We start from the raw sequence: 23,479 nt of genomic DNA on the forward strand, positions 1-23,479 counted from the left end.
GCAGCAAGCTCTTCTGGTAGCAGCCTGAGAAGGTGTGGCCTTAGAGGTCCCTCCCTGGAGGTTGGGGCACCAGGCCTCAGTTTATCCATCTGTGCTGCAGTCTCCTCAGTCTCACCCAGCTCTGAGGATGCAGGACCCTCCAGCTCAGTACCCAGGGAGATTCTGAAAATGTCTCTCCTTTTTTGTTTCTTTGCCCTCTTCTTGTCTCTTGCCTTCTGCCCTCTGCACCTCCCGCAGGCTCCAGCTGCAGAAGCCCCCAGGGACGGCCATTGCTGCTGACCTCCGTCCCAAACAGCCTCCAGGCCGCGGTCCAGGGCGAGCCCAAGCCAGCACCAGAGCCCCAGCCCCGCGCAGTCCCGGCCTACCGGCCTCTGCGGCGCATCACTCCAGCGCATCCCCCCGGAGCCGATCCTTGTCCCGCAAAGAGAGCCCCTCCCCCTCGCACCAGGCCCGGCCCGGGCCCCCACAACCCCGGGGCACTCCGCAGGCCCGGGCCCAGCCTGATGGCACCCGCTCTCCGGGGGCCCCCAAGAAAGGACCCAGAGGGAAACTCCAGACTCAGCGCGCAGCAACCAAAGGCCGGACGGGGGACGCGGAGGCCCGGGCCGGGGCCAGATAATGACACGCGTGGCTCTCCGCGGCCCCCCACCCTCACCCCGGCCCCCCACCCGCAGCCGGCCATACTGGAACAGCTCCCAGCACAGCCTTACACGCCTGACGCGCGCCACCTGCGGCCCCAGCTTCCCGCCTGCATCCGCGAGGACGAGGACGCGCGCCAGCACACGCCTCGCCCACCCTCCGGCCCTGCCAATGGGGTCGCCGCGCGGCGAGGGGGAGCGACAGCCTCCCCATACTTCCCCGTCTCCGCCCCTCCCTCTGCTGCCCTTCAGGTGGGGCAGGCTCACCCTCCGCCCCGGGGAAGGCTCAGCCACTTTTCACCGAGGATTCCACTAGTGGGGACACCTCGCTCACCCGCCAGGCCTCCGCTGCTCTCCAAGCTCCCCCAGGAACCTCTGCTTACCCATCCTGCTGCACCTTTCCCTCCTCCTGGCCCTCTTCCAGCCAAAGCCCCACCCTTTTCAGAAAGGCACCCTCAAATTCCAGAAGTGGAGGCTCCAGCCTCCCCAGAGGGGCTAATCCCACAGTCTCCAAGGAGCTGTGGTGGTCCGAAAGGCCTCTTCTCTGCTGCCAGACTGGGGCTGGGGAGGTGAGACCTAGGAGCCATTGGTCTACTCAGGTGTGAGGGGGCAAGTCTGACCTGCCCCAAGTCAGCACCATCCTGGACACCACTGTGGGAGGCAGTGTGCAGGTGATGGGGGGAGGGTGCTCCCCTGCACCTCTAGGATGCAAAGATCCCTCCCCTTAAATTTGGGTAGAGCTTCAGTGGGAACCATAGAGTGTGTGTGGGCTGCCTTCCTGGGCAAGTATTTCCCAGTGGGAAGTTGGAGGGGGCCTTAAAAAATGTTTCACCCTCTCCCTTGGTCCCCTGATCTAGTGCTCAGGACCCCTTACCATCAGGAATTCCTTCTTGCCATCTAACCTCAATCCTGCCTACTGCGGTTTCAGCCAAATTCCCTCTCTTCTGAATTGGGTGGAGGTGGAATGGCTGCTTACCAACTCTGCGCTGGCTCTTTGGAGATTCAGGGACTTAGTTCTGGCCAGGTCACCCTCCCTGTCCTCCTGGCTGTGGGGAGTGGGCTGGATCAGACCATCATCTCCCCCAGTGGGCAGAGAGAGCAAAAACAGGCAGACAGACAGACAGCTGGCCCCTGGACTCAACGCAGAAAGGCCCTCCTAACTTCTGGGTTGTATGCTGTGTGATGGGTTCAGCCCCCATCCCCTCCACCCCCAGGTCACCGTGCAGCCTGTCCTCTCTTGTCTTAACCCCAACCCATGCAGCTGAGCAGCCCCTGAGGAGGGTGAGTGCTGTGCTGCTCTGTAAATGGATATGGGGTCTCCTCCTGGGTCTGGCTCCTGCATAGCTCATCCCAACTCATCATGAGCCTCAACGGCCTATGTTTGGGCCAAGGGGCTGCAGAGGAACAGCCAACCCTGCCTATGTAGGATAGGTCCCCTGCAGTCCTCCTCCATCCTCAGCACCCACAGCCTCTGTCCCCTGGCCTGGCCCCTCTGTTCTTCCCTGGGTCACAGAGAGCAAGGCAAGACAACCAGGGGAAGAGGAAGGCCCCAGCATGCTCCAGTGGTCTGGCAGCATCCAGCCACCATCACTTAGAAGGATGCTCATGAGGAAGTTGGCCCTGACAGAAGCCTGATGGTACCAGCTGAAGCACCTGATGGAGAGTCGGCAGGCTTGGGCAGCTGCTTCCATGCCAAGGTGGTAGCTTCTCTGCAGACCAGCCCAGGGGAGGACTCCAGGGTGGACAGCCTTCAAGGTTCACCCCATGCTGACGCAGAAGCTCCCAGAACACTCAGGAAACCTCTCCGGACAGAACCCTCTTTGTCAACCCGAGACCCTCCCAAGGCCTCTACTGCCCTCTGGGCCCAGCAGAGGGGGTGGAGGAGGGGCCACTCCTTCCCACCTAGAGCTTCTCTGAATGACAATCAGCTCATGCCAGGTGGGACCAGGGCATGACCCCTGGTGCCCAGGCCCTGGGCCTGCTCCTCACCACCAACCGAACTGTGAATGTAGGGCCCCCAGCCTCATCCTTGCCCCAGGACCAACAACACCCTGGTTTGGTGTTGGGAGGAAAAGGGGGTGGCCTGAGAGAGCCCCAGGCCCATCCCACCCCGAGCTTCACCCAGCACTAGAGCTGGACAGAAATGCAAAACCCTATCTGCCCTTGGGATTCCGGACCTCCCTAGGGCTCCCAAACGACCTCAGGCCTCTGCATCACTGAATGTCACCGAGGTGGGGGGAGGTGGGGGGAGGAGGGGAAGGGGAGAGTGTGGAAGGAAGTTAGGGCCCTGACTCTGCTCCTCTCCCCAAGAAGGGCAGAGGAAACCACACCTTCCAGTGCCCCCACCCCCAGCTGCAGCCTCTTTCCCCTTGAGCTCCCATCCCCCTACCAATCTCGCCCAGTCTTGAGCCTCTTCTCTATGAAAGAGTGTCACACCACCACCAACACACTCCTCCAGCACTTTCCCATCACGACAGCCTGTGTCACTGGCTAAGATGCGGGTCTGCTCACCCCAGAACATGCCTTCCCTCCCCACAGCCACACTGTGTGCAAAGAGGGTGCAGGAGAGGGGCAATGCCCCAGACACGCAGGCTCCCTGCTTCCTAGCTCCTCGCAGAGGCCTGGTTTGCTCAGTCTTCTCAGCTCCAGGGACCAGCCCTAGTGGGCATGGGGTGGAGGGTAGGGAGGTGCCCTTCTCCTCCCCCCAGGGAAGCCACTGAAGAATGTTTACATGCCAAACAGAATGTAACACCCTCCCCTACCCACTTCCAGTCACTGCATGGCCTCTGCCCACCTTGCACCTGTCCACCCCGAACCCCAACACCCTGGAAGCCGCTGTCATGATTAGACTGGGTCTCGGAAGGGAAGTAGCCATCACACCATTAAAAAGCCTGTGGACCTTTCTTTCTGTTGGCCTGGCCTCTTCTTCCTTTGGGGGAGAGGGCAAAGCCCAGGCCCTGGGGCTGGGGGTTGGCAGGAGAGAAGAAAACAGGTTGGTGGGAAAATAGGGAGGGACTGACATGGATGTAGATAGTATACAGAAGAGGAAACAGCAGTTCAGGATGGATACAGGTAACTTGCTCAGGGTTACACTGGTGGAAGGGGATGGCCCTGCTGTCTCTGATAGCAAACTTCATACTGTCTCAGCTCCCCTGGGTCCCAGAGACTTAAACCTAACTTTGTGCAGAGAGGAAGGGAGGAAGAAATTTCATTGCCCCAAAGTTAACAGACAAAAGTGCAAGTGTTTGGAAAACCACAAAGTATAGCAGCTCACAGGCAAGGAACAATAATGGTCGTTATTCTAGCAAAAATCCATGAAAATCACAAATGAACATAGCCTGTGACCCAGCATTTCCACTTCTAGAAACATATCCTTTGGATATACTTGTAAACTTGCAAAATTATGTGTGTCTAAAGTTATTCATTGCAACATTCTTTGAGTGCTACAAAGCCTCATCTGCAATTCCAAAAACCCAAAAGTTCTGAAAACTGGGAGCATTTCCAATAGATTGGCATAAATTCATTAGGTATCAAAACCTGCCAAGACCGTTTATAGTCTCTATTAATTCCACTTTATCATACATGTTTGCAGTGGAAATATTAATGTGTTTGGCTATAGGTTGCTGCCTTAGATCCTATTAGGGTGTTTCATAATATATGGAATATGCACTGAATTGCCTTTCTAAAAGAAATCTGGTCCCAGTGGTTTGGATAAGAGAAACTGCAGACCTGTAAAAGCAAGAGTTCAGAAACAATCTAAATGTCAGTTAATTGGGGCTGATTAGTAGGGCATGGCTGCCATATGATAGGGTACTATGAGGCTCTATAATGAAGGAGGTGGCTTTTTGTATACACTTTTTTGTATACAGTAAGAGACTTTTGTGTATCATGTCCACCTATTTAGATGAGAGTTAGAGGCCTCTGGTTGCCTGCGGAGGAGAGCTGGGGGGAGGGAGGTTTCAGTGTAGTGCACTCGCTGTACTTTTTGCATTTTGGACCCTAGGTTCACCAAGTGTAAATCTTTCACCCAGGCAATACTTAACAATTTCTGTCCCAGGGCAGGTTCCTGGCAGAGGTAGAGGTCCCTCAGGGACACCCTGGAGAAAGGAGACCAGAATGGGAGAGTAGAAGGTATTGTGTTTTGGAACATCAGACATTGGGGCCTGCTGAGATTTTCCGTAGCTACTCAGGAGTCAAGGGCAGGACCAAAGCTGAGACCAACCCTAGACTGAAGGATGGGCAGGATGACCTGCTAAGTCCTCAGCAGATGCAGGGGCCCAGTCATTGCCCACGGTGATGAGGTGATGGGCAAGGGGAATCCTGAAATTCTGCATGGTCATAGAAATTTGGCTATAAGTCAGCAAGAAATACAATACAAGCCCATTTTCATCAGCTCCAGGTGCCATCTTCTGCATTCTTCTTCATCCCATCTACCATTAAGCCCAAAGTGGTGTAATATCACCCATATCACCCATTGCCACCACCATCAGTTTTACCACAATCACCATCTCTATCTCCATTACTCACTTCTATTACTCACCATTACCACCACCATCATCACTCAAATCACAGATATCCTTCTCCTAAACTAGGCTCCATCACCACAAATCACCACCACTATCACCATCACCACCACTAGGCTCTGATGACATGATTAACAAGAAAGACAAAATTCTTGTTCTCAGGGAGCTTATATTTATCTTCAATATGACCACCACCATCAGTATCATCTACCACATAATCCTCATCACCACCACTGCTCTCATAACCACATCACTGTTGCCACTATCCCTAGCCCCATACCCTTCATCCCTACTCCAATCATCATCATTTCTACCATCAGTATTCCCACTTCCACCACTGACATGCCATCTCATCAACATATTTGCACTACAACTGATTCTGTCTTTACCACTATCATCAATGTAGGAAATGATTATAAGGGTTGCAGCAATGGTTAGTGGTCAGGGAAGCCCCAACTAAGATGGGGAGGCCACTCAATGCAGAGAGGGGAAAAAGAGTAAGAAACCCTAAAGTCTAAGAAGTCCCTATTGCAAGCAATCCCAAATAGGGAATTATTTATCCTAGGAATGCATTCTTCCCTACACCCTCCAACAGTTCTAGTATAGTTTCAGCTAAGGAGTTATTATTTTTCCAGTGCACAAGGCTCCTTCTCATATAGTCTTGGTATAAATGAGGGTCTTCTCCATCTTGGCCTCTGAGCTCAAATTTGGATTCCCAGGTTGGAAGGGAATGGGGATGGTTAAAAATTTAATCAAAACCAGCTCTTAACTGGTGATTCAGAGCCAATCTGTTCAGAGCCAATCTGTCCTCTGGTTAGACTCTTGGTATTTCATACCTTGCTTGTCCTTGTTTGTCCAGCCTCCAAACATCATAGTCATTGTCACCACCATTCTTTGATGACACCAGAGAGGAGAGCTGCCATATGGGGCAGAGACAGGAAATAAGATGAAGCCAGGAGTGCAGTAAATGCCAAATTGCTCTCTGTTGAAAGGGACTGCAGATTTAGATCTGAGTTTCCTAGAATCCAATGAAAAGAGGGAGAGATGACTATTAGCTATGTCTCATAAGGCAGGAGAGAAACTCCCATTGTGAAAACAAAGGTACCACAGCCAATGCCTAGGGTTGGCCCCATTGACTGTTCTCTCTGGCTGTGGAAAAACCTCAGAGTATTTCCCTGTGGAGCCACTGGATGGACCATGGTGATGAGATGGCTTACCTCTCAGGTGCTGCAAAGGGTTATGGTACTTTATATTTTTATACAAATGATTATATAGTATTAAATGAGGGAAGAATCAATAGTATGGGGGTCACATGTGGGTGAAAGCAAGAGGGACAGGAATTTCTCACACTTGAGCTGGTCTCCAGGCTGGGACATCTACCAAGTGAATAAGAGGGAAGGCAGGGCTGCCCACAGGACTGCACTGAGGGAGCTGGAGGGAATGGAGCGTGGTGGAGAAGAGCCAGAGGCAGGCTAGGGAGAGAATGGGGAGGGTCATATGGTCAAAGCTAGGGAACTGGACTTTCACCCTCCAGCTCTGGGAGTTGGTGAGGGGTTTTAAACAGAGACACTATCCTGTCAGATTTGTGTTTTCAAATGTCCATTGTGGTGGGTGTGTGGAGAGCAGGGTTAGAAGGGTGGGACTGGAGGCAGAGAGAGGTTTGTAAAGCTTGTTTTAACCCTTCTGCTGGGCTGCACGCTCACTGAGGGCGGTGACCATGGCCGAGGCATCTTTGTACCTTACAGGATGCTAAGGCTGCACTAGAAACTCAATATTTCTTACTAATGTTACCTCCTGTCACCACCACCAAATCACTGCCCTCACTCTCATGCCTATTAGCACACACCATGTCAACAATTTAGCTCTTTCCCAGAGCTTTCTCAGGGAGCTCAACCTAGCACAGATTGGGACATCTCCAGTTCAGCACCTTAGGTCAAAGGCCAGAGTCAGGGGTCCTGGTCTTCTCTCCAGCTCTGCTGCTGAGTCATTGTGTGACCCCAGCAAGCCATATCTCCAGCCTCCCAAACCATTTCTTCATCTGTTCAAGGTAGGGCCAGATTACATTAGGGGTTTTCTTTTCTTTCCTTTTTTATTTTTCTTTCTTTTTTTTAGCTTGGGCCCTTTAAAAGCTTATTTGCTTAGAAATCAGGAGCCCTTGGAATACAATTTGACAACCTTCCAGTACTGCCAACCTGATATTTGGAGAATCAGATCAGAATAAATCTGACATTGCTGGCTTCCCCTGTGCTTTTATGGCAGGGGCCATGAATGCAAGTTGAGTGGGGAAGGTCAAACAAATCCTGAGCCTTAGGCATTCATTGGAGGCACTTAAGGGTAGGACCTCAGCAAACATTTTCCTTCCCTACCCACCACAGGGTAATTTGAAAAGCTCCTGAAATAGGGGCAGGGGCTGGCAGGAGGGACCGTGTGTATGAGAAGAGCCCCTGAGTGAAGAAGTGGGAGGGTATTGGGTCTGGGAGCCCCAGATCAGCCAGGCTGCCCATTGTGGTTCCAGGTGTGTCTCAGGCCAGGGCATAAGCTACAGGTGGGGGTCTAAAGATACAGGAGGCCTCGTGGCTCAGCAGAAAGAATCCTTCACCTAGTTAGGGCCTGGTCCTCAGTCTTGAATCCTGGGCTGCAGGCCTGGCTGTGGTTGCAAATAGGCAAGGCTGAACTGAGGCTTCACAGGACAAAGGGCATCCAGGGAGAGCTGGTACTATGCTCCAGGGGACTTCTTCATTTCGGTACCCTTGGAACTCTGCTGATCGAGGGGCTAAAGGCCTCACCTCCTACATACCCAGCTACCCTATCATGGCAGCCCAAGGCTACACTACTTGGTCCTTGAGCACCAATATGTAAGTCCCAGAGCCACGGAGTCAGTGACTTCTGAATGGATAGCAGCTCCTCCCCCCAGGCACTAGGCCAGATAGGCAGGAATCCCTGGGTGGCCTGGGAGGGCCCAGCCCTGGGCCAGCCCCTGAGGGCTGGATTCTGGCTGCAGGCTCTCTGCTCATCAGTCTGTCCACTCCCACCTCCAGAGTCCAAGGGTCTAAGTGGTGGGTGGTTTGAGCTGAGCTGGGCACTACAGAGGGAGCCTGCACTGGAGAAGGTTGGTGGGTGGGTGGCATGGGATTCGAGGAGCTGCTAGACAAGGTGGGTGGCTTTGGGCCCTTCCAGCTGTGGAATGTGGCACTGCTGGCCTTGCCCCGTGTGCTGCTGCCCATGCACTTCCTCCTGCCCATCTTCCTGGCTGCTGTGCCGGCCCACCGTTGTGCCCTGCCTGGACTCCCTTCCAACTTCAGTCACCAGGACGTGTGGCTGGAGGCCCACCTGCCCCGGGAGCCTGATGGCAGGCTCAGCTCCTGCCTCCGCTTCACCCATCCCCAGGCTCTCCCCAACACCACGTTGTGGGGAGGGGGTCAGAGCACTGGGGAGCAGCTGGAGGGTGAGCCCTCCACAGTGCCTTGCCCTCAGGGCTGGGAGTACGACCACTCGGAATTCTCCTCCACCATTGCAACCGAGGTACCCGAGCTGGGAGGTTGGGGGACACGTGAATAGATGGGCTTGCCATTGCCTTGGGCGATTACTATGTAGGCATTAGACACATTACTTTACCTCTTACAGTCTCAGTTTACCCATCTATAGATGGGGGTCTATAAATTTAAAGCACTGAGCTTAGTTCCTGGCTTGTAGTAAAGCCCATACTTGAGAGCTGCTATTATTAATTGGGAGGTGATTAGGGTGGGGAAGGGCTAAGGAGGCTCCCGGGAGTTGGGACAGAGTTGAGGAGGGTCTTTCTCCAGTAAGAAGTGGAGAAACAATAGAGGCCTCCTTCTCTCCCTTCCTTTTTTCTGGGCCCCAGGTCTAGGATTTACATGACCCACCTGGAGGAATGCAGGTTGGGGCAGTCTCTCTGGGAAGGAGCAGAACTCCTGTTGTCACAGCCAAGGCCCTCCATGGGAAGAAGCTGAGGCTGCAGGATTGGGGAGGGGCAAAGTTTCCCACCCCACAAGCTGGGGTGAATAGTTGGGGCTTATCTGACACGGAGGTACCAGGAAGGCCCTGGGTCTGGAAAAGAGGGGTTGGTGCCAGCTGAAGAGGGGCCTGTGCCCATGGGAGGCCCCTCCCTGCCTGTCCCTGCAGTGGGACCTGGTGTGTGAGCAGAAAGGCCTGAACAGAGCCTCTTCCACCTTCTTCTTCGCCGGTGTGCTGGTGGGGGCCGTGGCCTTCGGATACCTGTCTGACAGGTGGGGTGAGATGAGGGGCCAATAAGGGAGTGGGGTGGGGAACCCTTTTCCACTATCTGGGGTATGGGCCCAGTATACCTCTATCTTGGGACCTCCACTCTACAGGGAGCTGACCCTGCATGACCCCTGTGCAGGTTTGGGCGGCGCCGCCTGCTGCTGGTGGCCTATGTGAGTGCCCTAGTGCTGGGCCTGGCATCTGCAGCCTCCGTCAGCTACACCATGTTTGCCATCACCCGCACCCTCACTGGCACAGCCCTGGCTGGCTTCACCATCATCGTGATGCCACTGGGTGAGGCAGGCAAAGGACGGGCAGGGCCTAGAGGACTGGAGGGAGGCAGCTGTCAAGGGTGAGACTGAGCCCATCTGGCCCTTGTTAACTGTCTTCCTGTCTGCAACCCCTGCCCTGGGTCCAGAGCTGGAGTGGCTGGACGTGGGACACCGCACTGTGGCAGGTGTCCTGAGCAGCACCTTCTGGACAGGGGGCGTGATGCTGCTGGCACTGGTTGGGTACCTGATACGGGACTGGCGATGGCTTCTGCTGACTGTCACCCTGCCTTGTGCCCCAGGCATCCTCAGCCTCTGGTGAGACCTGTGGGCAGCTAGGGAGTGGGAGATACAGGAAACCAGAGATAGAATTAATCAGAGGCTGAGATTTGCAGACAGAGAGACTGAGAGATGAAGAGAAACAGTCAGTGACCAAAGGAGAGAAAGAGACAGAGATCAATACAAAGAGGATGGCACTGGGCATGAGAAGCAGAGAAACAGATAACAAAATATAGTGATAGAGGTGGAATGACAGAGACAAAACTAGTGAGAGACAGTGAGAGAATAGGACTGAAAGGCAGATTCAGAGGGACAGATGGAGACGAACACATGAGTGACCTGAGAGACAGAGGTGGACAGAGCCAGGCACTAAAAGGATGGTGCTCTGGAGGGGAGGGGATGGCGGCAAAGCCAGTACAGCCGTAGGGAGTCCAAGTAGAAGGGTGGGAAGCTAGGCAAAATGGGCATTTCACTGCCTCCCTAAAATGAACTGGCTTTGAATTACCCCTCTGGGTATGCCTGTATGTCTGTCTGTCCTTCATCTTATGTCCTCCTGTCACCTGTGAGAGAAGTGGGTGCCTGGTGCTGGGGCCTGAGATTTTGTAGGTGAGACCAATTTAGTTGAGTAGAGAGGGGACTCCTAGGCTGTGGAGGACTAGGCCTGCGAGGAAGTGTGGGAAAAGGTGACTTCTAAATTGGGCCTTTAAGGGTGAATAGTTCATCAGGTGAGGAGGGCTTGGGAAGAGAACACATTCCAGGCTGAGGGGACTGTGTGAGCAAGAGCCTGGCAGCTGACAGCCTGTGGTGTGCCCAGGGAGGAATGTGGCTTAGGGGGCTGACTCTGAAGGGCCTCCTACTGCCCCCCAGGTGGGTGCCTGAGTCTGCACGCTGGCTTCTGACCCAGGGCCGTGTGGAGGAGGCCCACAGGTACCTGCTCCGCTGTGCCAGGCTCAATGGGCGGCCTGAGGGTGAGGATGGCCTGAGCCAGGAGGTGAGGGTAAATTTACGTGTGTGTGTGTGGCCTATGTCAAGGGTCATTCTGTGTGCAGGAAAAGCTCCTGACCCCCAGTGGAGAGTTCCAAACTTTTCAAGATGTCCTACTGGCTCTTGTGGGCTATACACTTGACTCTGGCCCACCCTACCCAGGTCCCACACGCATCCCGACCCCCATTACTACAGAAGGGAGGAATGGAGACCCAGGGAGAACAAGGTGCCTTGCTCAGGCTACAAAGCCAACTCTGATGTCACAAACTCTCCTTCTCCCCAATCAGGCCCTGAGCAAAGTAGCTGCTGCAGAGAGGGTGGTCCAAAGACCTTCGTACCTAGACCTGTTCCGGACACCCCGGCTGCGACACATCTCACTGTGCTGCATGGTGGTGTGGTGAGGAAGGGGCTGGACTGAGCCTGGTGGGGTGGGGGGGAGTGGGGGTGGGTGGAGGGAGGGGCAGACTCCAGGCTGGAGCTGAGTTGGAGAGGACAAGGACAAGTGAACTGTTATTGTGGATGGCGGGCAGATCAGTCTCTAGTGGGGATGAGGCTTTGGGGGGCTCCCAAGATGGAGCAGGCATCAGACACATGTGGGTTCAAATTCAGGCTCTACCACTTCCTTACTGTTAGTCCTTGGACAGGTCACTTAACACTCTGAGCCTCAGTGCCCCTTCTGTATAATGGGTCGCTGTTAGTTCCCATCTCACAGGGTTGCTGTGAAGATTAGGTAAAGGCTCCTGAGCCACTGGTATGTGCTGCACACTCAGAAGGGATTATGGGGACAGGCAAGGTCATGGGCAGCAGGTTCTGAAGGTGGGGCAGATGGTCCCTCTAAAAGGCCAAGGTTTCTGAGAAGAGCGGACAAGAGGGTGGGAAGGAGGCTACACTGAATGGCATCGCGACGCCCCCTCAGGTTTGGAGTGAACTTCTCCTATTACGGCCTGAGCCTGGATGTGTCGGGGCTGGGGCTGAACGTGTACCAGACGCAGCTGCTATTCGGGGCCGTGGAGCTGCCCTCCAAGCTCCTGGTCTACCTGTCGGTGCGCCACGCAGGACGTCGCCTCACACTGGCCGGAACGTTGCTGGGCGCCGCTCTCTCCTTGGGCTTCAGGTTGCTGGTGTCCTCGGGTGAGCCCCACCCTGAAGCCCCTTTGGTTCTTGGAGGCCCCGCCTCCTGGTCAAGAAAACAACCCTCTCACCCACCCTCTTCCGTACCCCTCCCTCCTCCTTTCCAGGAAGCCCCGACTAAAGGCCAGTTAAGTCCCACCCTCTATGGGGGCTCCACCTCCTATCCTGGGAGAACCTTGGTTCTCCCATAAGGCCTGCTCAATGTCTGAACCCCTTTTCCTCCAGAGATGAAGTCCTGGAGCACCGCCCTGGCAGTGATAGGGAAAGGTTTTTCTGAAGCTGCCTTCACCACTGCCTACCTGTTCACGTCGGAGTTGTACCCTACCGTGCTCAGGTGAGGGATCCTAGGCAAGCCACCTGGAGGGAGGGCTTGTTAGTCACATCTCTTACGAACACCCCACATATACACTGCATCCCAGTCCTTGTCACTCATTGCTTACAGAGCTATAATCAGAGCTGTCTGTGTTTACCAAGGTCTGGGAGGTGGCGGGGCATTTTATCATCTTTACTAAGACCCTGAATGGCGTCAACTTCTTTGGGCCTCCTTTAAAAGAAAATCGGCTTTAAAAGAAAAGCCACAAAAAGCCCCTTCTATCCATTCTATCCCATCCCACTCACCACAGCCTGCCCTTGGGGGTTGTCTCTGGACATAAGGCCTGGGCCCTTTCAGCTAGCTACTGACAAGTGGGGAGGAGATGGGTAGGCAGGTGGCCATGTTTAGAAAGCCTTGTGTCTCCTCTAACATGGCAGGGTCTGATCGAGCTGCTGACCCTCTTTCAGATCACCATTTCTGGTGACTTTTCTTTTCCTTCAGCAGTGCCTGATTAGTACTATCAGAACCAGGGCCCCATCCCCTGGTGGGTGCTGGCTTGGAGAGCCCTGGCCTGGGGGTGGGTGGGAAAACCACCTGAAAGTAGCCCCAGCTTTCTTAGCCATCTGGGGAGAAGGGGGCACCAGAGCCAGCCAGCACAAGAGGGAATTCCTGTGAAGCACGACTGCATGTAGGTATGAGCACCAACCCTCTCCTCTATCCTCTTTCTCTGAACAGACAGACAGGAATGGGGCTGACTGCACTGGTGGGCCGTCTGGGGGGCTCTTTGGCCCCACTGGCAGCCTTGCTGGATGGAGTATGGCTGTCACTGCCCAAGCTCACTTATGGGGGGATCGCCCTGCTAGCTGCCTGCACTGCCCTCCTGCTGCCAGAGACCAAGCACGCACAGCTGCCAGAGACCATCCAAGACGTGGAGAGGAAGAGGTGTGTGCGTAGGACTGTCAGTGTGAGCACATGCATGTGGGTTTGGGTGCTGACACCTTAGGTAAGATTCAGAGAGGAAGACATGTCGGCACATGGGTCTGGTGCATGTATGCTGGTGTGCACAGGTGCGTACCTGAAGTATGTAAACTGCATGTATAAGAGTGTATGTGTTGAGGAGGGTAGAGCCCATGCTTAGCATGCATGAGGTCCTGGGTTCAATCTCCAGTACCTCCATTTAAAAAAAAAAAAAGTATACATTGAGTCCATACCTGTGTGTGTGTCTAGGAAGATGATGTGTACACACACTCAGGTATGCCTATGCTTCAGGGACGTATAGAAGCATGTGTGGAAGTAACTTGTGGGAGTACATGTGTTTCTATCTTAAGAGCTGAGGGGAGCCCTAGGCCAGCACTAATGGGGCAGGATGGGGTGGTAGGCTAGGGGGCTAAACCCCACCATTGCTCATCACTCCTTCCTCCCCAGTGCCCCGTCCAGCCTTCAGGAGGAAGAGATGCCCATGAAGCAGGTCCAGGATTGAGTGGTATCAGGGGCAAGCCCTCCACAGAAGTTCTGCAGCAGGGCTTGGGAGAAGAGAAGGGCAGGCCCTGTGGCCAGGGTTGGGGGCATCGAGCCCCCTGCCCATGGCTAGAACTGCCCCCTCTCTGTGCTCTTCCAGCCTTAACTATTTGGCCTCCAGCAACAAGGCAACTTCCCAGAATGCAGCGGGCTGCTGGAAAATTCTGGCATCCCTCTCATGGCTGGGGGCATTCCATAAAGGTGCCCCAGGGGTTGAGGCAACGGTGAGGACCTGTGGGATGAGCCCCGGATGGGAAGCCACTGAATCTGGCCCTGGGTTCTGATCCAGCTTTGCCACTGATTTCTGGGTGACCTTGGGCGACCTTGGGCATGTGGCTTTCCCTCTCTGGGTCTGTCTGGTCATCTCTCAAACGGCTAATGAAGCCTCTTAGCAGACCTCGCCACAGGATCTATCTGCTGTCATGCTCAAATGAGAATGCTGAATAAGGTGCTTCTTTTAGAGGTGGTGCTAAAGGACTATCCTATGATGACTTCTGGTACCAACAGGGTTGGTGGGCATGCTGTCCACGGGGTGGTGCTGGGGGCTGCCCAATGCCAGAGCCAGGGGACCAGGAGAACAGAGCTCTTTGTTCCCATGGCTGCCTCTGCTACCTCCCAGGCACTTTGCAGGGTAATGCATCCCCCAGCCCCTACACTCCCCACCCTCCAACCCGCTGTCTAGGCCTCATGTCCAAAGAAGAGTTGAAGGCATGGGAGCCAACATTTTATTGGAGAAGCCAAAATAAACACAAGTTTTATGAGTACCTTGCAGTTACAGAATTTGCTGGGTCAAAGGATCAGGAAGACCAAGAGGCAAACTTCAAATGGGGTTGACCTGACCAGATAGGAAGGGGAAAGAGAGGAGTTGGCAGAGAAAGTCTAGACTCTGGTCTACCACAGAGCCTAGGCCCAGGCTGCCAGAATCCCACTTTTCCCCACCCCCTAGGACTGGAGAATTCTGTAGCTCCCACTGGACCATGGAGGGGATGATGGGAGGCCTGAATTAGGGTGACCTCTCCTGTGAGCATCTCATTTGGATTTTATCTCCACGGAGTCATAGATGTAGCAGCCCACATCACCAATGTTCACACCTGAAGGAGAGAGCCCCATCACCAAGGGCCTTGGGACTTGGGGGTGCTGGGTTGAGGGCTGAAAGGAGTTGGGAGGGGTCTGGGGTGTGTCTGACCGCAGGGGAAGTTGTCCACACATCCTCATAGACCCATATGCCATACTTTAGGCCCAGTGTCTGGGGTGGGGCTGCCCACCTTTGGGGCCAAACAGGTAGCCATAGCAGGGGATGTGGCAGTAGGGGACGCCGTCATGCTGGGACACAGAGAGAAAGAGAGATATCTCAGCTTGGCTCTTTTCCCATCTCCAGCTTCCCTTCCCCCAACATGATCACTCACCCCCACCCTGCTCACCTCAGCGTGACTCCCAGCAGTCAGGGTCTTCCGGCACCTCTGGCACCTCAGACAGGGTCGGTGCCAATTTCTGCCCAAAGACATCACCTTCTCAGCTGGTAGGGGAGAGGTGGTACTTCAAGGGGCAGGGCAGGGAGACTCACCCACCTTGCACACCCCCCTCCCCTAGCTTTCCATTGTCACTTACCAAAATAGACGGGTTCCTCACAGCTGGGGCACAGTGACGTCTCCCCAGTGAATGTCTTCATGTGGGGAGGGCCTTTAAGGGGAAGAGGCCCTGGCTAGGGCTGAGGTGGGGGCCAGGCCTAAACAGGGGCCACCAGCACTAGCCTATATATGACACTGTCCTCTTTTAAAAGCCATACTCATCCCTGAGCCTCCCACCCATATAGACATGAGTCTGCCTTCCTCAGGCAGAGCTGAGTCCCCTGATTCCACCTCCTGCCCCACCCTATCTGCAGGAGGGACCACCTGCTTCCTTCTCATTCTCCCAAGAGCTCAGGTGCCCACCAGCCCAACCCTGAAAGCAACTCAATCCTCAGGAAACCTGAGCTGATACAGGAGCTGGCCAGGGCAGGGGTGTCAGGTGTTGAAGAGCAGTGTCACTGCCTACTCCAGGGGATGGAGGAAGGAATGGGAAGAGGGGAGAAGTAGAAGAATGTGAGGGGCTGGCCCATCTCAATGACCCCTCACTCCAGGTCACTCCTTCCATGGCCTTAGCCTGGGAAGGGCCTGAGTTCCAGGCCAGGTTTGCCTCTGACCAGCTGTGTGACTGCACAAGGTCTCTTGCCCTCTCCAGACCTCAGTTTCCTCACCTGAAAATGTGGGCGATATCATTTGCCCAATTTACCTCTTAACTCAGCAGCTGACATAAGGGAATATCAAAAAAGGGGCCACAGAGAAGACCAGACTTTACTACGAACAAAGTTGTAGGAATGTGAAGCAGAGAACTGGGTGGGATACTGCCACCTGGTCCCACCCCCTGTTCTATCCTGGGGAAGGGCTGGAAGGAGGAGTAGCTGGGATCCAATCTCACTTACTTTTCTTGCCCTGGGGGAGGCCAGTCCTGGGTCTGGGGGGGCTGAAGCTGCTGAGGCTGAGGGGAGTGTTGTTGGCAGGGCTGGGAGTTGGGGATTTGTAGAGGTAGGAGCCCACACCACCAATGTTCACCCCTGTAGAGAGAATAGGGAAAGTTAGGCTTGAACCTCCAGCTCCCAGCCACATGGAAGGTTCTGCTGTCCCCGGCACCTTCCAGGCTGGTACTTACCCCTGGGTCCAAAGAGAGCCCCATAGCATGGCTTGTGGCAATATGGTCTCCCGTTGTGCTAGGCACAAGCAGAGGGAAGAGTATTGCTTAGAGCCCAAGGGGGCCTCACTTGTGCCCCACAGGCTTTTCCCCAAGACAGGCTATCAGGTGTGTCTGTCTACTGGCCTGGGGGTGAGAGGACTGATAGGTGGGCTGGCATGCTGGAGTTGCCACTGTGGTCAGGGGGAAAGGGAAAGAGCAGGTCAGGAAGCAGTGCTGCTTCCCTCCCACCCCCAAAAGGCATGGGATCCACTGGCGCAACTCAGGCTCCCAATAGGTAGGCGGTCTTGGGAGTTGGCTGCTGAGGTTCCTTTTAGTGGGCCAACAGGGCCAAAAAGGGGGGCTGGAATCTGGGGGCCAGTGACAGACACAGGGCTGTGCACCCTAGCCAGGCCTTACCTCTGCATGCCCTCCTGGGGACAGGACGCTGTGGCAGCGCTCACATTTCAGGCAGAAGCGGTGCCAGTTCTTGCCCAGGGAGCTCACCTTCTCCGCTGTGGGGGACAAGGTGGAACTGGGTAGTGGGGGCCAGTCCAACAGGTGCCCTCCTTTCCCCTCTCGGTCCTGCCCGCTCTGATTCCTAGAGACAGTGGGGAGTGTCTCCTGGAGGCCAGCTCCATCCCCTGCCCGAGTGCCCTGTGCCCCACAGGTAGAAAGGGGGTCTGGGAGCACACCGTCACCAACTCCTTGCATTCTCAAGGAAACCAACAGCTCTCTCTCGCCCCATCTTCTCCCCTTCCTCAGCCTAGGCCTCACCGAAGAAAACAGGTTGCTGGCAACGCGGGCAGGTCCAGCTCATGGCTCCGCTCTGAGCAGCCGGCTTCACAATGTAGGCAAGTCAGCCTGGGCTCAGTTCCCACCCCCTCCGTTGGCCCCACCCACAGCTCTGCTTTGAGCCTTATTGGGCTGAATCCCCTGCTCCTAAGTGCCCGCTGGCCACCAGAAATTTAGAACCACTCCACATGAGGGTTGCAGGTGACTTTGCTGTTATTTCCAAACACTGAGGCTTTGGACCAGTGGAGAGGAGAAAGGGTTCTGAAGCTAGACTGGGAGGGGAGGGAGTAATGAGGATGCCTGGAAGGGTGGCACTAGTTTCTGGATTGGTACAGAGAGGAAAACTGTTCAGAGTATAGACGTTGTGAAAACACTATTATTTCCCAAAAGCAAGGGGTTACGCATTCTTTGAAATGGTTTTATTCCATCTTGGCAGTTGCAGGTGGTTAAGAGCAACTGAATCTGGAATCCATCTCTGTTACTTACTCACTCTTTGGCTTCAGGCAAATTACTTAACCTCCTTCTGCCAGTTTTCTTATCTGTTCAACGAGTATGATAAGAAGTCTCTACCTCATAGGACTGTGGAGAGAATTAGATAAGTTAATATGTGTAAAGTGTCCAAACAGCGCCTGGCACCTAAACACTGTAAAAGCAGTTAACTGCCATGATGGATCCCATAATGAACCCGAGACTCTTGGTTTGGAAGCTCCAAAACATTGTCTGCATACTGTTGTTTGCCCACAAAATTATAATGCTTATTAAATGTAAAAGTATAATTCAGACATCAGTTACATATTCCTAATTTAGTTTAAGATGTTTTAATATTTGTTAAAGTAGCTCAGCACTGCTTCAAATGACACAAAATTTAAACCCACAGAATGAGAGAAAGTATTTGCAAATATATATCTGTTAAGCATCTAGTACTCAGAATATATAAAAGACTTTTATAACTCAACAATAAAAAGACAACCCAATTAAAAAATGGGAAAAGAATTTGAATAGACATTTTTCTAAAGAAGATATACAAAGGTCAACAAACACATGAAAAGATACTCAACATCATTTGTCATTAGGGAAATGAAAGTCAGTCCCACAATGAGATATCATTTTACACCTACTAGAATGGCTATAATAAAAAAGATGTGCGTCAGTGTAGATATGGCAAAATTGGATCCCTCATACAACGTTGATAGGAAGGTAAAACAGTGTAGCCCTTTGAAAAATAGTCTGGCAATTCCTCAAAAGGTTACCATATGACCCAGCAGGTGCACTCCTAGGTGCACACACACACAAAGCATATGGTCCACATAAAAACTTGTACATGAATGTTCACAGTACTGGTATTCACAATAGGCAAAAGGTAGAAACAACCCAAAGTCCATCAACTGATGAATGGATAAACAAAATATAGTCTGTCTGTGATGGAATATTATTTAGCCATAAAAAGAATGAAATAATGCCATTTGCAGCAACACGAATGGATCTAGAGATTATCAAACTAAGTGAAGTAAGTTAGACAAAGACAAATATGGTATCACTTATATATGGAATCTAAAAAATGACATAAATGAACTTATTTACAAAACAGAAAGAGACTCACAGACATAGAAAACAAACTTATGAGCAGGGAGGGTAAATTAGGGGTTGGGGATTAACAGCCACACATTACTATGTACAAAACAGAAAAACAAGAAGGACCTACTGTAAAGCAAAGGGAACTACATTCAATTTCTTGTAATAACATATAATGGAAAAGAATCTGAAAAGAAAATATATATATATTTGTATTTGTATAACTGGATCACTTTGCTGTACACCCAAATCTAACATTGTAAATCAACTACATTTAAAATTTTAAAAATTTAGAAAAGGAAACAAACGTATAATGGTTACCAAAGTGGGAAAGAGGGGAGGGATAAACTGGAATTTGGGGATTAGCAGGTACAAACTACTATATACAAAATAGATAAACAAGGTCCTACTGTATAGCACAGGGAACTATACTTAATAGCTTGTAATAACCTATAACAAAATGAATATGAAAAAGAGTATATATATTCTGTATTTATATATAACTGAATCACTATGCTGTACACCAGAAACACAACACTGTAAATCAACTATACTTCAATTTAAAAAAATAAAAGGATGAACTTTATGGTATGTAGATAATGTGAGGAGGAGGAAGAGGAAGAAGAGGAAGAGGAAGAGGAGGAGGAAGAGGAAGGAGAATAAGGAGGAGAAGAAGGAGGAGAAGAGGAAGAGAAAGGAGAAGGAGAAGAAGAAGGAGAAGAAGTAAAAGGAACTACTTTTTCAAAAAAAAGGTAGCTCAGCAAATGAGGGGCAGAGAGAGACCAGATTACTTTGTGCCAGTACCCCAGAAGAGACAGTCCCTCAATGAACTGTCACAGTGAAATGAAGAGTTTTCTGGAGTAAGTTCCTTTGTTTAGTCAAGTCAGTTCAGAAAGAGCTGAAGGAGGTGTGTGCTAAACCCATCGTAGGCTGCAGTGCTGTGCCCTGCTGAAAGAAAGGAGTCCTGTTCGTATCTCAGGAGTCAGAGACCCTCTCTGGACTCCAGTCCCCTTAAATGGGCAGTGAAGATAGGACTGGTGTCTCTGAACTTCTACTCAACGCCCCTGTTCCCTTACTTGTCTCAGTGAGTACTTTTTGCTTCTAACAACACTTGTTTATTCTCCTTGATTACTTTTAAAGGTGGAAGGCTTGCACATCATGAAACTAACTTTTCTACACTTTCTCATTATTTGTTTCTTGTTTGGGGGAATGTGTCAAGATCCGTGGTTTCATAACTGTTTCTTGGAGGGGATGCTTCTTTAACTAACTTGAAAAATGTTACAGTTTTAGTCTCCACTGGTATTTTATGCTCATATTTCTGCCTTCCTCATGTGTTTCTTCTCTAAGAAGGCAGCTCAAGGTTCACTGCCTTTTGCTCTCTATGGCTCTTGAAAGAAATTCCCATGTTAGAGGTTGGGAGGTCTTCACTGTTGTATTTATTCTTGGACATGCTGCCTCCTTTAGGAAGGCTAACTTCATCTATCCAAGGATCTATAAGGGGCACATAAGATAATCCTTTTCTAAGGTCTCCCAGCAATTTCTGCATTGAATCGCCTTGTACCCATGCTTCAGCCTCCTTAGATGGGTCATCTTTACCCTGGCATCCAGTACAGGGTCCCACACAAAGAAACAAGCATTGGAGTGTGACTACCATGCTGCTTTCATTCAACTTGCAGTGAGTCAGTGGGGTAAATGCCTTACTGTTCCCCATCTTCTGCAACCTGCCTATATCATATGGCCACAGCAAACACAGTATGCCTCATCTCTTCTATTTCAGTGCCTAGGAAAGACTAGTTAAGGCTCCTCCTTTCCAAATATTTGCCATCCACTTGCAGGTACAGCAAATCACAGCATTCCACTCTTCTTTCTTGCCTGGCTTCCATCATTCTGACTCTAAAAGAATCTTTGTAAAGAATGTTCACAGGGGAAATTAACATTTCTTGCAGAAATGCATTTGCAGTTACTGAAAAGTGGCTGTTTTGAATACTGTGTGACTAAAATCTCTAAAATGATTCTTTAATGAATACCACAAATGGGTAAGTCCAGTTGAGGGTATAGTTTGTATCATCTCTTATAAGAGGCAGGCCCCTCTTTCATAAAGATGATAGTTCCCTTGGTGCCCCTACTACTTCCCCCTGACTTTTCCTGCACAAACCTCTGTCATGGTATCTATAATGTTGTGTTACACTTATTTACTTTTCTAACTTTCTTCAATTGACAGAACTGACTGAGACTTACCTGTGTATCTATAGCACCAAGTATAGTGTGGGTGTCAGTAAATGATAGCTACTATTATTATTAATATTATTATTATGAAAACTGCTTCGTGTTTTTAAGCTCTACTGTTAGGTGTATATATATATACACATACATACATATACATATATATATATATATATTTTATAATTGTTGTGTTTTCTTGATGCATTGACCCTTTTATTGTTGTTGTTAGGCTGAAGAAAACAAGTTTTTCAACTCTAGTGAATGGTGGTAGAGATAATGACCTCAAACACCTGGAGGGCAGTCACATGGAAGAGGCATTAGGGGCACTGCAGAGACCCCTGGATAGAGGTCATAGGGAAACAGATTTGAATTCAGTCCAGGAAAAGAACTTTCTAATAGAGCCAAACATGGAGTGGCTGCTTCAACAGTAGTGAGCTTTCTGTCTCTGGATGTTATAAGTAACGTTGGACAACAAACTAACATTGATCATCAGTGTTGCAGAAGGAATGCAAGCATCATATACAGACAGCTCTTTAAGGCTTCTTCACAATTTGACAATATATGATTTTCTGATTCCTTTCCCAAAGAAGAGTTTGAAAATTGTGTTAGCAAGAAAGCACATTGCTAAAATGGTGACAGATACCATCTATGGAATGCCAGGTATAGGCACTGTACTTATTATTTCTGATTCTACAACAACCTGATGAGGGATTTAAATGTTACATTACCAACCACACAGAAAAAGAAAGTGGCTTGGAGAGGTTAAGAATGTGTTCAAATACATGCACCTTAATGTTCATAGCAGCACTGTATACAATAGCCAAGACATGGAAGCAACTTAAATGTCCATCAACAGATGACCGGATAAAGAAGTTGTGGTATATTTCTACAATGGAATACTACTCAGCAATAAAAGGATAAAATAATGCCATTTGCAGCAACATGGATGGACCTAGAGATCATCATTATAAGTGAAGTAAGCCAGAAAGAGAAAGAAAAATATCATATGATATCATTCATATGTGGAATCTAAATTTAAAAAAAGGACACTATGAACTCATCTACAAAACAGAAACAGACTCACAGACATAGTAAACAATTTTATGGTTACCAGGGGAAGGGGGTGGGAAGGGATAAATTTGGGAATCTGAGAGTTACAAATGCTAGCCACTATATATAAAAATAGATTTAAAAAAGGTTTCTTCTGTATAGCACAGGGAATTATGTTCAATATGCTATAATAACCTTAATGAAAAAATATGAAAACGAATCTATGTATGTATATGCATGACTGGGACATTGTGCTGTACAGCAGATATTGACAAATTGTAATTGACTGTACTTCAATTAAAAAAAAAAAGAATGTGTTCGACATCATACAGATAGCAATTTGACTCTCAGGCTCATACTTTTTCTACCTGATGCCCCCATGCATGGTTTCCAAGCTACCCACATATTTCAGTCTGAAAGAATACTACACTTAACTGCACAGCATCTCTGTACCTATAGATAAGAGGACCTATCCAGGTAAGTAATGGATTGAGAAAGAAGATACAGGGAAATGTCATTAAAAAGTTTCCATGGTTTCTCAGTGCTCTCAAGGTAGTTTTTAACTTGGCTATAGGACCCTTCGCCTTTCCAGTCCTCTGAGCCATTTCACCTGTTGCATCAACCCCTCTAATTACACTAAAAGAGGTTCTTAAACCTGCCTGCCTCAGGGCCTTTGCAAATGTTATCTCTTTTCTGGGAACTTGCTTCTCCAATATCTTCACCTCAAGAATTCCTGCCTAACCTCAGGTCCCCTTCACTTATTCAATACCAGGCTACTGGCCCAGGCACTCCCTCCTATAGCATCCTGGACTTGAGGGTAGAGGGGGTACAATCTATGACAGCTGTGTTTTCCCTGCCTGAGTACTGAATCAAATGAGGAAAATAAAGCAATGGAGACTCCATGATAAGTCCAAGTTTGTAGCTTAGTGGGAGAGTAAAACAGGTCTGCCAACTTCCCGCCCACCAGCCCCACCACAATCTAGGCTTTATCTGCCCCATTAGTCTGTGACCTCCATGAGGGTAGGGACCAGGACAGCTTTGCCAACCACTGTGTATGCTTCCAGTGCATGGCTCAATCTCTGGCACATACTGCTCAGTAAGTATTTGTTGGTGAATGAATGTTGTACACAAGTTTCTCTCAACTGTGAGTAGATGAGGGCCAGTGGGAGAGATGTGCGATTAGGAATGGACTGGTAGGGGTTGAGAATTTTTTTATAGAGGTTGAGCAAGAGAAGC

At 50.8% G+C, this 23,479-nt stretch overlaps 3 protein-coding genes across 5 annotated transcripts in view; 2 read left to right on the forward strand and 1 right to left on the reverse strand.

Annotated features, from left to right (window-relative positions):
* TTBK1 (tau tubulin kinase 1) overlaps nucleotides 1-3,542 on the forward strand; it is a 40,862-nt gene extending 37,320 nt beyond the window's left edge. The window contains exon 15 of the mRNA XM_031434659.2: nucleotides 238-3,542. Within this exon, the coding sequence (XP_031290519.1) occupies nucleotides 238-619 (382 nt within the window). The 3' untranslated portion in view covers nucleotides 620-3,542. The remainder of the gene's footprint in view (nucleotides 1-237) is intronic.
* A 4,635-nt stretch (nucleotides 3,543-8,177) lies between these two features.
* On the forward strand, nucleotides 8,178-22,570 carry SLC22A7 (solute carrier family 22 member 7). Of its 3 annotated transcripts, none has more exons than XM_010979505.2 (10): nucleotides 8,178-8,683; nucleotides 9,305-9,408; nucleotides 9,543-9,697; nucleotides 9,822-9,990; nucleotides 10,819-10,942; nucleotides 11,223-11,332; nucleotides 11,852-12,066; nucleotides 12,292-12,400; nucleotides 13,115-13,321; nucleotides 13,805-14,661. In XM_010979505.2, the coding sequence occupies exons 1-10, from the start codon at nucleotides 8,288-8,290 to the stop codon at nucleotides 13,857-13,859; spliced, it is 1,644 nt and encodes a 547-aa protein (XP_010977807.2). In that variant the 5' UTR covers nucleotides 8,178-8,287; the 3' UTR covers nucleotides 13,860-14,661. The 3 variants fall into 3 exon arrangements, with proteins under 3 accessions (XP_010977807.2, XP_064332581.1, XP_064332582.1); XM_064476511.1 differs by lacking the exon at nucleotides 13,805-14,661 and adding an exon at nucleotides 21,423-22,570 and having other exon boundaries at nucleotides 8,231-8,683; XM_064476512.1 differs by lacking the exon at nucleotides 13,805-14,661 and adding an exon at nucleotides 21,423-22,570 and having other exon boundaries at nucleotides 8,231-8,314.
* CRIP3 (cysteine rich protein 3) lies at nucleotides 14,616-18,300 on the reverse strand. The gene is made up of 7 exons (XM_010979560.3): nucleotides 17,024-18,300; nucleotides 16,586-16,643; nucleotides 16,359-16,490; nucleotides 15,506-15,577; nucleotides 15,319-15,413; nucleotides 15,163-15,220; nucleotides 14,616-14,988 (listed from the first exon to the last, which is right to left on the reverse strand). Exons 1-7 carry the CDS (start codon nucleotides 17,315-17,317, stop codon nucleotides 14,927-14,929), a joined length of 771 nt encoding a protein of 256 aa, XP_010977862.1. The 5' UTR covers nucleotides 17,318-18,300; the 3' UTR covers nucleotides 14,616-14,926.
* Nucleotides 22,571-23,479: the final 909 nt, after the last annotated feature.

This window comes from Camelus dromedarius, chromosome 19 (assembly GCF_036321535.1).
Source record: "Camelus dromedarius isolate mCamDro1 chromosome 19, mCamDro1.pat, whole genome shotgun sequence".
NCBI lineage: Eukaryota > Metazoa > Chordata > Mammalia > Artiodactyla > Camelidae > Camelus > Camelus dromedarius.

Coding starts and splice junctions, on each gene's coding strand:
- SLC22A7 (XM_064476511.1), top strand. CDS start 8,288: ATGGGATTCGAGGAGCTGCTAGACAAGGTGGGTGGCTTTGGGCCCTTC. Junction 9,991..10,818: donor CCAGGCATCCTCAGCCTCTG/GTGAGACCTGTG, acceptor ACTGCCCCCCAG/GTGGGTGCCTGAGTCTGCAC. Junction 10,943..11,222: donor AGGATGGCCTGAGCCAGGAG/GTGAGGGTAAAT, acceptor CTCCCCAATCAG/GCCCTGAGCAAAGTAGCTGC.
- CRIP3 (XM_010979560.3), bottom strand. CDS start 17,317: ATGCAAGGAGTTGGTGACGGTGTGCTCCCAGACCCCCTTTCTACCTGT. Junction 16,644..17,023: donor CCCCAGGAGGGCATGCAGAG/GTAAGGCCTGGC, acceptor GCTTGTGCCTAG/CACAACGGGAGACCATATTG. Junction 16,491..16,585: donor GGCTCTCTTTGGACCCAGGG/GTAAGTACCAGC, acceptor TTCTCTCTACAG/GGGTGAACATTGGTGGTGTG.